Source organism: Heptranchias perlo, chromosome 13 (assembly GCF_035084215.1).
Source record: "Heptranchias perlo isolate sHepPer1 chromosome 13, sHepPer1.hap1, whole genome shotgun sequence".
In the NCBI taxonomy this organism is placed as follows: Eukaryota; Metazoa; Chordata; class Chondrichthyes; order Hexanchiformes; family Hexanchidae; genus Heptranchias; species Heptranchias perlo.
Genome location: NC_090337.1, coordinates 65485764 through 65499826, shown reverse-complemented (window position 1 = coordinate 65499826; position 14063 = coordinate 65485764). Strand labels below are relative to the sequence as shown.

The 14063-nt window shown below is 40.8% G+C and overlaps 1 protein-coding gene across 4 annotated transcripts in view; it reads left to right on the top strand.

Moving 5' to 3' along the window:
- Nucleotides 1-14063, top strand: part of LOC137331666 (AMMECR1-like protein) — a 47914-nt gene that overhangs the window by 3838 nt on the left and 30013 nt on the right. For 2 of the 4 annotated variants that reach the window (XM_067995611.1, XM_067995612.1), the window contains one exon: nt 3592-3716. Coding sequence is in view for 1 of the 4 variants with exons in the window: in XM_067995610.1 (XP_067851711.1) it covers nt 4773-4791 (19 nt within the window). In the remaining 3 variants the exon portion in view is untranslated. Of the gene's footprint in view, nt 1-3565; nt 3717-4696; nt 4792-14063 lie in introns of those variants that run through there. The other 2 variants (XM_067995613.1, XM_067995610.1) reach the window with 2 other exon arrangements.

The following is a 14063-nucleotide window of genomic DNA, read 5'->3' as shown; positions in this document are numbered from 1 at the left end:
GTTTCTTCTGCTGCTGACGTATAGTACTGCAGGAGCTCAAAGAATCCTGGGCCCTTTTGGTGAATTATAAAGCAATTGCTCTATTCTCTTAAAATGGATGTCATTGCAAACTGTGGATGGAGCAGTCACACAATAAAGAAGAGAGACTTGCATTTATACAGTGGCTTATGTTGTGTACCTAGGATGAGAAAGCATCATCAGGCCCATTCACGCTCACCCCATATTTTGTTGAATCTCAGACCCATTTACTTACTGTTCCTCCTCCTCAACCCCCACCACCTCGCAAAGCACCTAACATACAACGAAATGCTTTTTAAATGCAGTGATTGTTATGTAGTCAAACATGACTTACTGCAAATTCAAAATTCAGACTTTGCCTCTGCGTGGTCTCATTGCACCTGTGCTGCTCCCCCCACCCCCTCCTCAGTCATTAGGCTCTACATATTCTCAGTAGTCTCGATTGTGTTCTTGTCAGTTCCTGCCCAGTCATTTTCCCCATCAGTTTTGTTCTCTCCTTACTCTTAGTCAATGTTGGCAGGCTGCTCTGCTTTGGGAGCATAACAATCAGCCTCCATGTGATGTCCATACATGCAGACTTTCCAGGATGAGTCACTGGATAGTAATCGGGAATAGGAAGCCTAGCCCAATTGAGTATAGAGGATTGAGGGGTGACTTGATCAAGGTGTTAAAATCAAATGTTAAAATGATTTATAGGATAGATATGGAGAAACTGATTCCTCTGGTGGGGGAATCAAGAACAAGAGGACATAATCTTAAAATTAGAGCTAGGCCACTCGGGAGTGAAACCAGGAAGCACTTTGAGGACAAGTTGAGTGAGTGGGTAAATACATGGCACATGCAGTACAATGTGGATAAATGTGAAGTTAGCACTTCGGAAGGAAAAACAGAAAGGCAGAGTATTATTTAAATGGTGATAGATTGGGAAATGTTGATGTACAAAGGGACCTGGGTGCCCTTGTACACCAATCACTGAAAGCAAACATGCAGGTGCAGCAAGCAGTTGGGAAAGCAAATGGTATGTTGGCCTTCATTGCAAGAGGATTTGAGTACAGGAGCAGGGTTGTCTTACTGCAGTTATACAGGGCCTTGGTGAGACCACACCTGGAGTATTGTGTGCAGTTTTGGTCTCCTTACCTAAGAAAGGATATACTAGCCATTGAGGGAGTGCAGCGAAGGTTCACCAGACTGATTCCTGGGATGGCAGGACTGTCATGAGGAGAGATTGGGTCGACTCGGCCTGTATTCACTCGAGTTTAGAAGAATGAGAGGGGATCTCATTGAAACATATAAAATTCTGACAGGGCTAGACAGACTGGATGCAGGGAGGATGTTTCCCCTGGCTGGGGGGTTCTAGAACGAAGGGCCACAGTCTCAGGATACGGGGTAGGACAATTAGGACTGAGATGAGGAGAAATTTCATCAATGAGGGTGGTGAACCTGTGGAATTCTCTACCACAGAAGGCTGTGGAGGCCAAGTCACTGAATATATTTAAGAAGGAGATAGATAGATTTCTAGACACAGAAGGCATCAAGGGGTATGGGGAGAGAGCGGGAATATGGTATTGAGATAGAGGATCAGCCATGACCATATTGAATGGTGGAGCAGGCTCGAAGGGCTGAATGGCCTACTCCTGCTCCTATTTTCTATGTTTTCCTCACAAAGGGTACTGGAAATCTGGAACTCTTCCCCCCCCAAAAAGCTGAGGGCGACAGGAATAATTGGAGCTTTCAAGACTGAGAATGATAGATTTTTGTTAGGTAAGGTATCAAGGAATATGGAGCAAAGGAGGGTAAGTGGAGTTGAGATGCAGATCAGCCATGATCTAATTGAATGGCAGAACAGACTTGAGGGGCTGAATGGCCAATTACTGTTCCTAATGATAATTGTAGTGCTCCTGTGGCAATCTCTGCTGACATTTTATAACTCAGCACAGATTGGGGATTGAACCTGGTATCCTGCAGGTCTGTGGGGATTAGTTTAACAGAGTTGTGCCTTTGCCTACTGCTATTGAGAAGTTGTCCTGCACAACCTTGTCGCCTTTGTGTCTTCCTGACACTTGCACAGTGTTGCCTCCTCTGCGTATTGTTGGTCTCTAGATGGTCTCATCTGCTCTGAATGTTCCCATTGCTTCCTCCAACTGTCCAAAGAATACAGAGTATTATGCAGCAATCTAGCTGGAGGCGACAGATATAGAGAATCCATTTAGGAGTCTATGCAGATGGCATCCATAGTTACTGCAACAGTGAGGGTAAATACTTAGTGTGCGCTTCACAGGGACAGATTTAATTGAAGTTTGGATCCAGAGATAATATAGATATGTTTTGAAATTAATGCTGTGAGCGTCTGAAATAGGAAAAGGGTTGTACATTTGTACATTTTGTATTTCAGCAACAATAACTGATGACGTGTACAGGAGATGTAGATCCTCCTGATGGGCTGGAGTAGGTTGTAACATTCTAGCACTGTCACTAGGCTTATCTAGAGTACTGGTATCAGTACATTAAAGGAAACTCTCTTTGAAGCCAGTTTGCTTTCATGTTGTGATACAACAACAACTTGCATTTATATAGCACCTTTAACGTAGTAAAATGTCCAAGGCGCTTCACAGTGTTAATTGTATCCATGTGATTTATATCAATTAGTGTTAATTGTATTCAGGTGGTATCAGTTGGGGCTCCATTGTATCCATATATAAGAGAGCTTATCTAGGGTGTGGTGTGGGTAATGTGGAACTCTACGAATAAAGGCTTGGAAGCAACTGAAGACCAGGCTCTAGTGTTCTATCCATCACCACTGGGGCTATCCAATTTATAACACACGAGTGATTATCAAACAAAATTTGACACTGAGCCACATAAGGAGGTATTAGGACAGGTGACCAAAAGTTTGGTCGAAGAGGTAGGTTGTTATACTCCCAACACCTCCAATTACTTTTGCCGCTGCTATCATCAGTGACAGACTTGTACCCAGTACTAGTACTTTCCCTTAGTATTATACAGCTCAAAATATGCTCTCCAGACACACCCCAAGTTTGGAAAGATGGAAGAGTTTTAAACAAAAGCAAAATACTGCAGATGCTGGAAATCTGAAATAGAAACAGAAAATGCTGGAAAACACCCAGCAGGTCAGCACGCAACTGTGGGGAGAGAAACGGAGTTAATGTTTCAGGTCGATGACCTTTCATCAGAACTGAGAGTAAGGGTAGCAAGGGATATGGAGCAAAGGCGGGTAAATGGAGTTGAGGTGCAGATCAGCCATGATCTAATTGAATGGCGGAACAGGCTCAAGGTGCTGAATGGCCTACTCCTGTTCCTATGTACCAAGGGTTTTAACTAGCTCTACTGCTGGATGTTTTTCACAGTTCAAGTGGACATAATATTTCACATGCCCACCATTACACTTTACAGCGATCCTAATGGCAACTAAACACTCAAAATCTTCAAGATTGTTAACTACATGACAGACCAGGCCTGGTAGAAATTATACTTGGATTTAACATTGAAAATGTTTCTGAAGGTGTGTTGCTCTGTTGTTTTATTACAGGTTCTGTTTCTACCCCTGTCTTTCAGGCTTCACAAGTTGGGAGAGTTTGATCCTAGCCAGGAATGGAAGTGGAGCTGACTGAATTCTCCCTGGAATTTCAATAACCCAATCAACTCTGTGTAAATTATCTGGTTCCAAACTTCCAGAGCAGGTACACATCAGTAATACAGAGGCGGCTGCATGTGTATCGAGTGTTGTGTGGTTTAGTATAGTTATTTATAACTTTTTAATACATAACTTTTTCTATTGTATCTTCTTCCGCTCCCACCTCTGGTACCTTGCCCAACTGGCCATTGTTCATTTGAACCCAGACAGTAAGTGTCGGCAGGCAATTTGACCTCTGAGGGAATCAGAACCAAGCCTTATCCTGCCCTCAACTGACCTCATCGCACGTGCTGTTTCTAGCATCAGTTGGTGGCTAATGATCAGATGGATTCCTGCCTGTTTTCCCTTCCCCTCCAAGCTCAGGGACAATGCAGCCAATTGTAGCAATCCAACTGTTGTTTACTCAGCATCGACTGGGGTTTGAACCTAGGTCCTTCTGTTCTGTATTGTTTAGTAACACATAGGTTGGTGAATTATAACTTTACTGTAACTATGGCCTATAACAGCTATAAACATTTTGTACTGGAAACTTCCCTTCAACAGAAATTCCCTTTTCATCTGTGCACAGAAAGGGCAAAAGGTGTGAACTGCTCTAAATCTCCATTTTAGAGGTGCTGTTTTTAAGATGACGCATTCAATTTAGGCCCCGTTTGCCCGGTTAGGTGGAAATAACCGATCCCATGACACTATTTGAAGGGTGGGGAGTTTCCCCATAGCCTTGGACCGTATTCCTCCCTTAACCAACACCAAAAACCGATTAACTGGACATTCATCTCACTTTCTGTTTCTTGGACTTTCCTGTGCTCACATTGGCTGGTGTGTTTTTGTACAAAACAATAATGACTGCACCTGAAAAGTAAATCATTTGCTGTTAAACGCAAATCAATCTTTCATGTTAACTACACTTCAGAACTGGATTGGACATTGCTCCCCAATGGCTTACTGGGTAAAGGCATTCCTGGTGCCCAAAAGGGTTCAGGTTCGATTCCCCAATCTATGCTGAGTTAGTTCATCTCAGCCAGGACAGTGGTGGGGGGACTATAATGGAGAGGAGAAAAATCACGATGGTTCCATCTCCATAGTCAGTCACCTTTGCTTGAAAATGCATGTTTGGATGCTGGGTAAGATCAAGATCGGCTGTGACACTCTCCTTGGTTGAATAGCCAGCCGACTCTCACTGTCTAGCTGCACGCATGAAGAGTGGCCATTTGGGTGATGTGTTGGAGGGCTGCCTGTACGCAAATGGTTGCCAACCTGGAATGGAAGATAAGTCTCCTGTACACTGCTGTTGGCAACCCAAGTAGAGCGTCGCGCCTGTGTACTTCCCGGGGTACTCCGACCCGCGCTCCCGCCGGGGTACTCCGACCCGCGCTCCCGCCGGCAGGGAGGTGCAAACCCAAACCCGGCTCGACCCGCTCCGGATAGTGGGGAGACGGGAATCCAAACCCGGCTCAACCCGCTCCAGATTGGTGACCTTTGGGTGCAGATTTGAAAGTGTTTAATTGCCTGAATTGTTGCCAGTTAAGTTGAGAGTAGAGACCCTGCTGTGGTTGGGGGCAGGGAACCCGGAGCCGGGTTGAGCCCACTTGTACCACCCGGGCACTCGGCTGTGTTTGTGCCGGTGGATTGAGCGGTTACTTATTTGGGTGATTTCTGTTCGTTTATCGGGGAATAATTTCTGGTGGAGTTCGAGTGCTTTGGGTTCAGTCATGTGACTGGTAGATGCTGTATTCTTGCTGCTTTCTATTTGAATGTCAGCTTATAACAAACCTTTCCCATCACTTCCTGAGAACAGTATGAAAGTACCTTTTATTGGAGTCCTGTGTAACAAACCATAAATTGCTCATCTTGTACCTGCTTTCACTTTTTCTTTTGTGTTTTGTGTGCTTAAGATAGGGACCATAGTATTTCTATGGACCTTTTCCAACCTGCTGTCAGATTCAGCTGAGGTATAATGCAGGATCAATTCGCCACCTTCAAAGGATTACTCTACGGTTTTCTTTAAATAAGACCACTTAGTAGCAAGGGTTCGGCAGTTTTTGTAGAATGAAGGTCTGCAAGAGAGAGATTGTCTAAAGTTCGGTCAGGATCCTTGGAGAGGAGATGTTCATATCCTTGAGCTGGCTGACTTGAAATGCAGCTGACGGGTGAAAGTGTGCTTCTGACCCACTGTACCAGCCTGTCACAGCTGTGTCTTGTCTGTAAGAACTGTCTGTGCAGTTGATGGCTTTGCTCCAGTATTGGGAAGTGGGGGAGGTGGAAAGGACGTACATGGTGATTGCAAGCTATTGAAAAAGAATGTTGAATATTGAAGGGTGCTGTAGTTTGGTAAGGTGTGTAACTGAAAACTTTGCCAGGTTTCTAAGTAGGAAGGCTGAGTGATGTGACTAACAATGACTTGCCATGGCCTTGTGACTGATCTGCTATGAATTTAAATTTAATTCAAAACAGCATAAAATTCACCCAGTACTGTAGTAGATACAGCAGTTGAAGCAAGAGCATACAGTGGCCAACACAATCAGCTCTGAGTAGAGTATGCAAAGCAGGCTGTTTCTAGTCCATAGGCCTGGAGGGAGTGGTGTTGAAATTTGCAGATGATAGCAAAATGGAGGTATAGTTAATTCTTTAGCAGACCAAAGGAAATTGCGACAGGATATTAGTAAGATGGGGGAATGGGCTAAAAAGTGGCAGATGGAATTCAGTAAGTGTGAGATAATACTTTTTGATTTAAAACAAAAATAACAGCAGTAATTATACTGTGAATGGAAGTAGGCTTTGTGCTGTGAAAGAGCTGAGGGATTTGGGGCTACAGGTTCACAGGACATTAAAGGCAGCACCTCAGCTTCATAAGGTTGTGAAAAAAGCTAATAGAATTCCAGGTTTTATCACAAGAGCTATGGAATATAAAAGTCAATGGGTAATGATGAGCCAATGTAAATCTTAAGACCTCAATTAGAGTAATGTGCGTAGTATGGGCTCCACACTATAGGAAGGACATTTGGGCTTTGGAGAGGGTAAAATTAGGGTTGCCAACCCCCCCCCCCCCCATTCCCGGATTGTCTGGGAGTCATCAGGAATGGAAGATTAACCTCTCTGGTCCTGCTGCCAGCAACCTAGGAAAAAGTACAACTCCCACTTCACTGCATTCACAATTCGCGCCTGTGTTCTTTCTTAGCGGGTCTCCTAATTCTTGGAACTTCTCGCATGACACCAGTTGTGACACTCTGAGCAAAGATACTCAAGTACAGGGGACCCAGCCTTTAAAGGTAAATGCAGTAATATTTGCAAACTGCGGGCAAGCGGCACGTGATCAGATGTCAGGCGATCAAACCTCCAGGAATACGTCCAACCAGAGCTGGCAACCCTACCTGCACCCGTACTGCTGTCTGGAAAGGAGGAGGAAAAATTGGGGGGAAAATGCAATTGGAGGCACACATCATTGGAAAGCCTTGGTATTGTAGTTTTCCTGAATATTAGATACGTTTAACACTCGGTCAGCTCATGTACTGTTAAAATAATCATTGAGAAGGCCTGTACAAATCCCACCACGGGAATTTGAGAATTTGAATTCAATTTTAAAAATCTAGAAATAAAAACCCGGTAGCAGGAAAAGTGACCATGAAGCTGTCAGATTGTTGTAAAATTCCAACTGGTTCACAAATGTCCTTTACAGAAGGAAAGCTTCTGTCCTTATCCGGATTGCCTATATGTGACTTCAGTCCCACATCCACGTAGTTGACTGTTAACTGCCCTCTGAGTTGGCCTAGCAAGCCCACATCCTGAGGAAGAATAAATAAAGATCCCGCTCACTGTTCCCAATTTGATAGCCCTGAGGACCACAGTGTGTGGTGATAGACTGCTCCTTGGGAAACACTGCATCCTGAGAAACTTCCCAAACTCATTGGGGAAACTAGGCATTGCATTCTATGCTGCTAGGCTGCAAATTGGGAAATCCAAACTCTGCTGAGAGACTTCTCATCAAGAAACTGTACACTCACTGGCTATGCTGACAAACTGCAAATTGGAAAGCTTCAGGCACAACAGTCAGTGTTTAAAGACTTTTCATTGGCCAGCTGTTGCAGCCGCAGACTGTGCTCCCAATTTGAGATGATGTCCTGAGCACTACAGTGTGTGATGATAGATTGCTCATTGAGAAATCCCAAGGAGGACGGTGAAAAGTGACTTCTCGTTGGAACAATTCTACTCATCACAATGTGTGTTCTTTAGCTCCTCACTGGAAAGCCCTAGGTATCAGCTTGTGTTGACAGAACACTGTTTTGGAAACCTGAGATAAGGTATCAAAAAAAAACTTGTATTTATATAGCGCATTGCATCCCTTCCAATCGTCTCAAAGCGTTTCACTTACAATGAATTACTTTGAAGTGCAGTGACTGTTATTTAGGCAAACGCTGCAGCCATTTTGCAAGATGGTGGTGTTGGTTGGCTGGTTTTGGTGGTGCTGGTTGAGAGAGGAATGAGGAGTAAGCTGAGCAGGTTAACAGGTAAACTTACAGAAAAACAGTGGGAGGTATTCAAAGAAGTATTTAAAACAATGCAATACCAATACATCGATAGATTTTTGTTGGGTAAGGGCATCAAGGGTTATGGAGTTGAGGTACAGATCAGCCATGATCTGATTGAATGGCAAAGCAGACTTGAGAGGGGCTAAATGGGCTACTACTGTTCCTGTGCTCCTATGTTCAATGTTGGCCAAGACACTGGGCGGGAATTCCCTGTTCCTTGAATTGAGCAATGAAATTGTTTCTATCCATTTGAAGTACAGGATCAGGCAGAGTGTTTCAGTTTAACATCCTATTTAAAGGGTGACAATTCTGGCAATGCAGCACTCTTCCAGTACTGCACATGAGTATCATCTTATTTTCTGTGGTCAGGTCCTTGGACAGGGTTTGAACCATAACCTGACTCCGAAGCAAGTGTGCTACCAAGCTGACATCCAAAAGGATTCCTTACCATCAAATTCTATGTAGAAGAATGGACTGTTGGACTTCTCATTAGGAAATACCGGTGGTCCCTGCGAGTTTGTGGGAAATCCTAGGAATCACAGTGTGTGTTATTGAGACCTTTGTGAAAAACCCAAAGGCACCACAGAATTTGTCGGTGGGCCTCCCATTGGGAAACCCTAAGTACAGAAGTACGGGTGGACAAACAACTCAGTGGTGACTTGAGGTATTGTACTTTGTGCTGTTGGAAACCCTTAGTATCGTAGTGTACTGACAGACCTATCTGTTGGAAATTATTGACATCACAATGTGTGCTGTTAGATCCTTCAAGAGGAAGTTCTAGGTCACAACAGTTGAATATTGTATTTTCTTGCATATTAGCTGATAATACTGTTATTTAACATTATTTGCTCATGGCGGTCCATTGTTAAAAAGCACTACTTGTTTGCCATGTTATTTTTGGCAGGAACTGTGGGTTAATGTGCAACTTTTGAGCATGGAATCGGTTAAAATCTTGATTAGGCACACATTGCCTACACTTTTAACAACATTTCATTCCCTTTCCAAATACGTCTCACGTTACTGGAAATTGAATCAATTTATTGTATTAAGATATAGCGGTTCCAGTCGCTCTCCTGTTTGTTCTTATCTTGTGAGGAAGCGCGCGTAAGACCTATGGTAGCTGGCATGGTAGCGAATGTCTATTGCCGCACAATCTAGTTGTGTGGCAGTAGGTTCTGGTCTTGCTTCAAACGGGCAGCTTCTAGTAATTGTCCACCGTTGACCACCTTGCATTGCACCAGAACTTCAGGACGTCCCTTACAGTTAAAGTCTGTGGTATACTTTGAGCCACGGCAGATGATGCAGACTTTGGGGAGAATGTGAGAAGTTTGAACTGCTTGGTCAAGTCCAGAACGAGAACGCAGTGCCCTTGTTTGCTTCTTGACAGGCTCTGATGGCTCTCCACTCTGTGTATGGACTTGTATTGGCTGCTGAAAATAAAGAGAGAGAAAGGGAAAGCTCATTAAGGACATTGAATATAAAGAACAAGTCATCGAGCACTAAAATATTATATAAACCAAAAGGTGAACAAAACTGCAAGAAATTGTGAGCTTATTCATTCGCCGAATTTGTTTGACCATTGTTCAGTTTTCACAATAAAAATATTAGATAAATTTAAACATTCTGCCTACCTGCAACGGATGCAGCTTCATGCTTCTTCTTGGCGACTAAATCCCGTTGCTGTTTTGATGAATCGGTGAAATACTGGTCGCATTTTCGATGGCAACCAGCGTTTTCGGGCATAGGAATGTTCCTAGATTATGATCTTGCACAAAGCACTTCGTTGTTTCAGCCTGATTTCTGACCAAATCTGCCAAATCTCTACACGAGGTAAAAATGTTGTTCACGTTGATTCCGCAAACGGTCTGATATCTCCAACAACATTAGCAATGTGGGCATAACACCTTTTAATCAAAGAATTTATCGCCATCAAGTCGGCCATAATATTAAGGAACGCTTTTTTGAATTCTGAAGGATCACTTAGAATGGAATAGAATCATAGAAGTTTACAACATGGAAACAGGCCCTTCGGCCCAACATGTCCATGTCGCCCAGTTTATACCACTAAGCTAGTCCCAATTGCCTGCACTTGGCCCATATCCCCTTATACCCATCTTACCCATGTAACTGTCCAAATGCTTTTTAAAAGACAAAATTGTACCCGCCTCTACTACTGCCTCTGGCAGCTCGTTCCAGACACACACCACCCTTTGAGTGAAAAAATTGCCCCTCTGGACCCTTTTGTATCTCTCCCCTCTCACCTTAAATCTATGCCCCTCGTTATAGACTCCCCTACCTTTGGGAAAAGATTTTGACTATCGACCTTATCTATGCCCCTCATTATTTTATAGACTTCTATAAGATCACCCCTAAACCTCCTACTCTCCAGGGAAAAAAGTCTCAGTCTATCCAACCTCTCCCTATAAGTCAAACCATCAAGTCCCGGTAGCATCCTAGTAAATCTTTTCTGATTCTGAAAGCTTATTGATAAACAGCAGACCTGTTTCGAGGTTCTGCTGTTGTTTGTACCATGTGACGTGTTTTTTTTCTTTGTTTTGTACTGTAATTCTCTAAAAACAGCAATTCTCATTGGTTGATATGATTCTGATTTACTGAATAAGTGATTTGATTGGACGAACGGGCTGGCTCAATCATTCATTTTAGTAACCTAAAACAATTTCTTCCACTGAAAATTACGCGAAAATGTGCAAACCAGATACGTGGAATCTGTTAGAAGGGTAAATCTTACAATATTATTGTGATTTTCAAGGGGCTTTCAAATTCTGCCACGGAGGGGACCACAAGACTAACAGCTACGATCGGACACCTGACTGTCTATATGTGCTTTTAAACCCCTCAGAGTCAAAGTGAAAACCATTTGACTTCTGATGGGAAGTGTGATGTATCTAACAGAAATCTGGTTGGTGATGAATCCCCTTGGTGGAACAATCCCAGCTATGGTGTGTTCTGGTGCTGAGCCTGTGAAAAAACAATAGAAAAAAAGCTGGAGTACTGCACTACTGTGCTGGTAAGCATTTGCACCAACTGAAAAAAAATTACTTCCCATAAATTGTGAGACAGTCCTGACATTTTCTTGCATTAGATACAACTCAGTATAATCCAGTACAAAGCCTGTAATTACATACGTTATAATCGAGTACAAAGCCTGTAATTACAACTCAGTATAATCCAGTACAAAGCCTGTAATTACATACATTATAATCCAGTACAAAGCCTGTAATTACAACTCAGTATAATCCAGTACAAAGCCTGTAATTACCCACATTATAATCTAATACAAAGTCTGTAATTACCTACATTATAATCTAATACAAAGCCTGTAATTACCTACATTATAATCCAATACAAAGCCTGTAATTACCTACATTATAATCCAATACAAAGCCTGTAATTACCTACATTATAATCCAGTACAAAGGCTGTAATTACCAACATTATAATCTAATACAAAATCTGTAATTACCTCCATTATAATGCAGTACAATGCCTATAATTCTACCTCAGTGTAATCTAATACAAAGCCTGTAATTACCTACATTATAATCCAGTACAAAGCCTGTAATTACCTACATTATAATCTAATACAAAGCCTGTAATTACCTACATTATAATCCAGTACAAAGCCTGCAATTACCTACATTATAATCGAGTACAAAGCCTGTAATTACAACTCAGTATAATCCAGTACAAAGCCTGTAATTATATACATTATAATCGAGTACAAAGCCTGTAATTACAACTCAGTATAATCCAGTACAAAGCCTGTAATTACATACATTATAATCCAGTACAAAGCCTGTAATTACATACATTATAATCCAGTACAAAGCCTGTAATTACCTACATTATAATCCAGTACAAAGCCTGTAATTACCTACATTATAATCTAATACAAAGCCTGTAATTACCTACATTATAATCTAATACAAAGCCTGTAATTACCTACATTATAATCCAGTACAAAGCCTGCAATTACCTACATTATAATCAAGTACAAAGCCTGTAATTACAACTCAGTATAATCCAGTACAAAGCCTGTAATTACATACATTATAATCCAGTACAAAGCCTGTAATTACATACATTATAATCCAGTACAAAGCCTGTAATTACCTACATTATAATCCAGTACAAAGCCTGTAATTAACTACATTATAATCTAGTACAAAGCCTGTAATTACCTACATTATAATCCAGTACAAAGCCTGTAATTACCTACATTATAATCCAGTACAAAGCCTGTAATTACCGACATTATAATCTAGTACAAAGCCTGTAATTACCTACATTATAATCTAACACAAAGCTCTAATTACCTACATTATAATCCAGTACAAAGGCTGTAATTACCTACATTATAATCTAATACAAAATCTGTAATTACCTACATTATAATCTAACACAAAGCCTGTAATTACCTACATTATAATCCAGTACAAAGCCTGCAATTACCTACATTATAATCGAGTACAAAGCCTGTAATTACAACTCAGTATAATCCAGTACAAAGCCTGTAATTACATACATTATAATCGAGTACAAAGCCTGTAATTACATACGTTATAATCCAGTACAAAGCCTGTAATTACCTACATTATAATCCAGTACAAAGCCTGTAATCACATACATTATAATCCAGTACAAAGCCTGTAATTACCTACATTATAATCTAGTACAAAGCCTGTAATTACCTACATTATAATCTAACACACAGCCTGTAATTACCTACATTATAATCTAACACACAGCCTGTAATTACCTACATTATAATCTAACACAAAGCCTGTAATTACCTACATTATAATCCAGTACAAAGCCTGTAATTACCTACATTATAATCCAGTACAAAGCCTGTAATTACCTACATTATAATCTAACACACAGGCTGTAATTACCTACATTATAATCCAGTACAAAGCCTGTAATTACCTACATTATAATCTAGTACAAAGCCTGTAATTACCTACATTATAATCTAACACAAAGTCTGTAATTACCTACATTATAATCCAGTACAAAGTCTGTAATTACCTACATTATAATCTAGTACAAAGCCTGTAATTACCTACATTATAATCCAGTAAAAACCTGTAATTACCTACATTATAATCTAGTACAAATCCTGTAATTACCTACATTATAATCTAATACAAAGCCTGTAATTACCTACATTATAATCCAGTAAAAACCTGTAATTACCTACATTATAATCTAGTACAAAGCCTGTAATTACCTACATTATAATCTAATACAAAGCCTATAATTACCTACATTATAATCTAGTACAAAGCCTGTAATTACCTACATTATAATCTAACACAAAGCCTGTAATTACCTACATTATAATCCAGTACAAAGCCTGTAATTACCTACATTATAATCTAACACACAGGCTGTAATTACCTACATTATAATCCAGAACAAAGTCTGTAATTACCTACATTATAATCTAATACAAAGCCTGTAATTACCTACATTATAATCTAATACAAAGCCTGTAATTACCTACATTATAATCTAACACAAAGCCTGTAATTACCTACATTATAATCCAGTACAAAGCCTGTAATTACCTACATTATAATCTAGTATATAGCCTGTAATTACCTACATTATAATCCAGTACAAATTCTGTAATTACCACCATTATATTCTACTACAAAGTCTGAAATTACCCCAGTTTTATCCATTAGAAAGTTTAATTACCCCATTATTATCCGATACAAGGGCTGTAAATACTCCATTGTAATCCAGCATAAAGTCTAATTACCTCCTTTATAATCAAGTATAAAGACTGCAATTACCCCTTTATAACCAAGTACAAAGTCTGTAAATTAATTCCATTATAA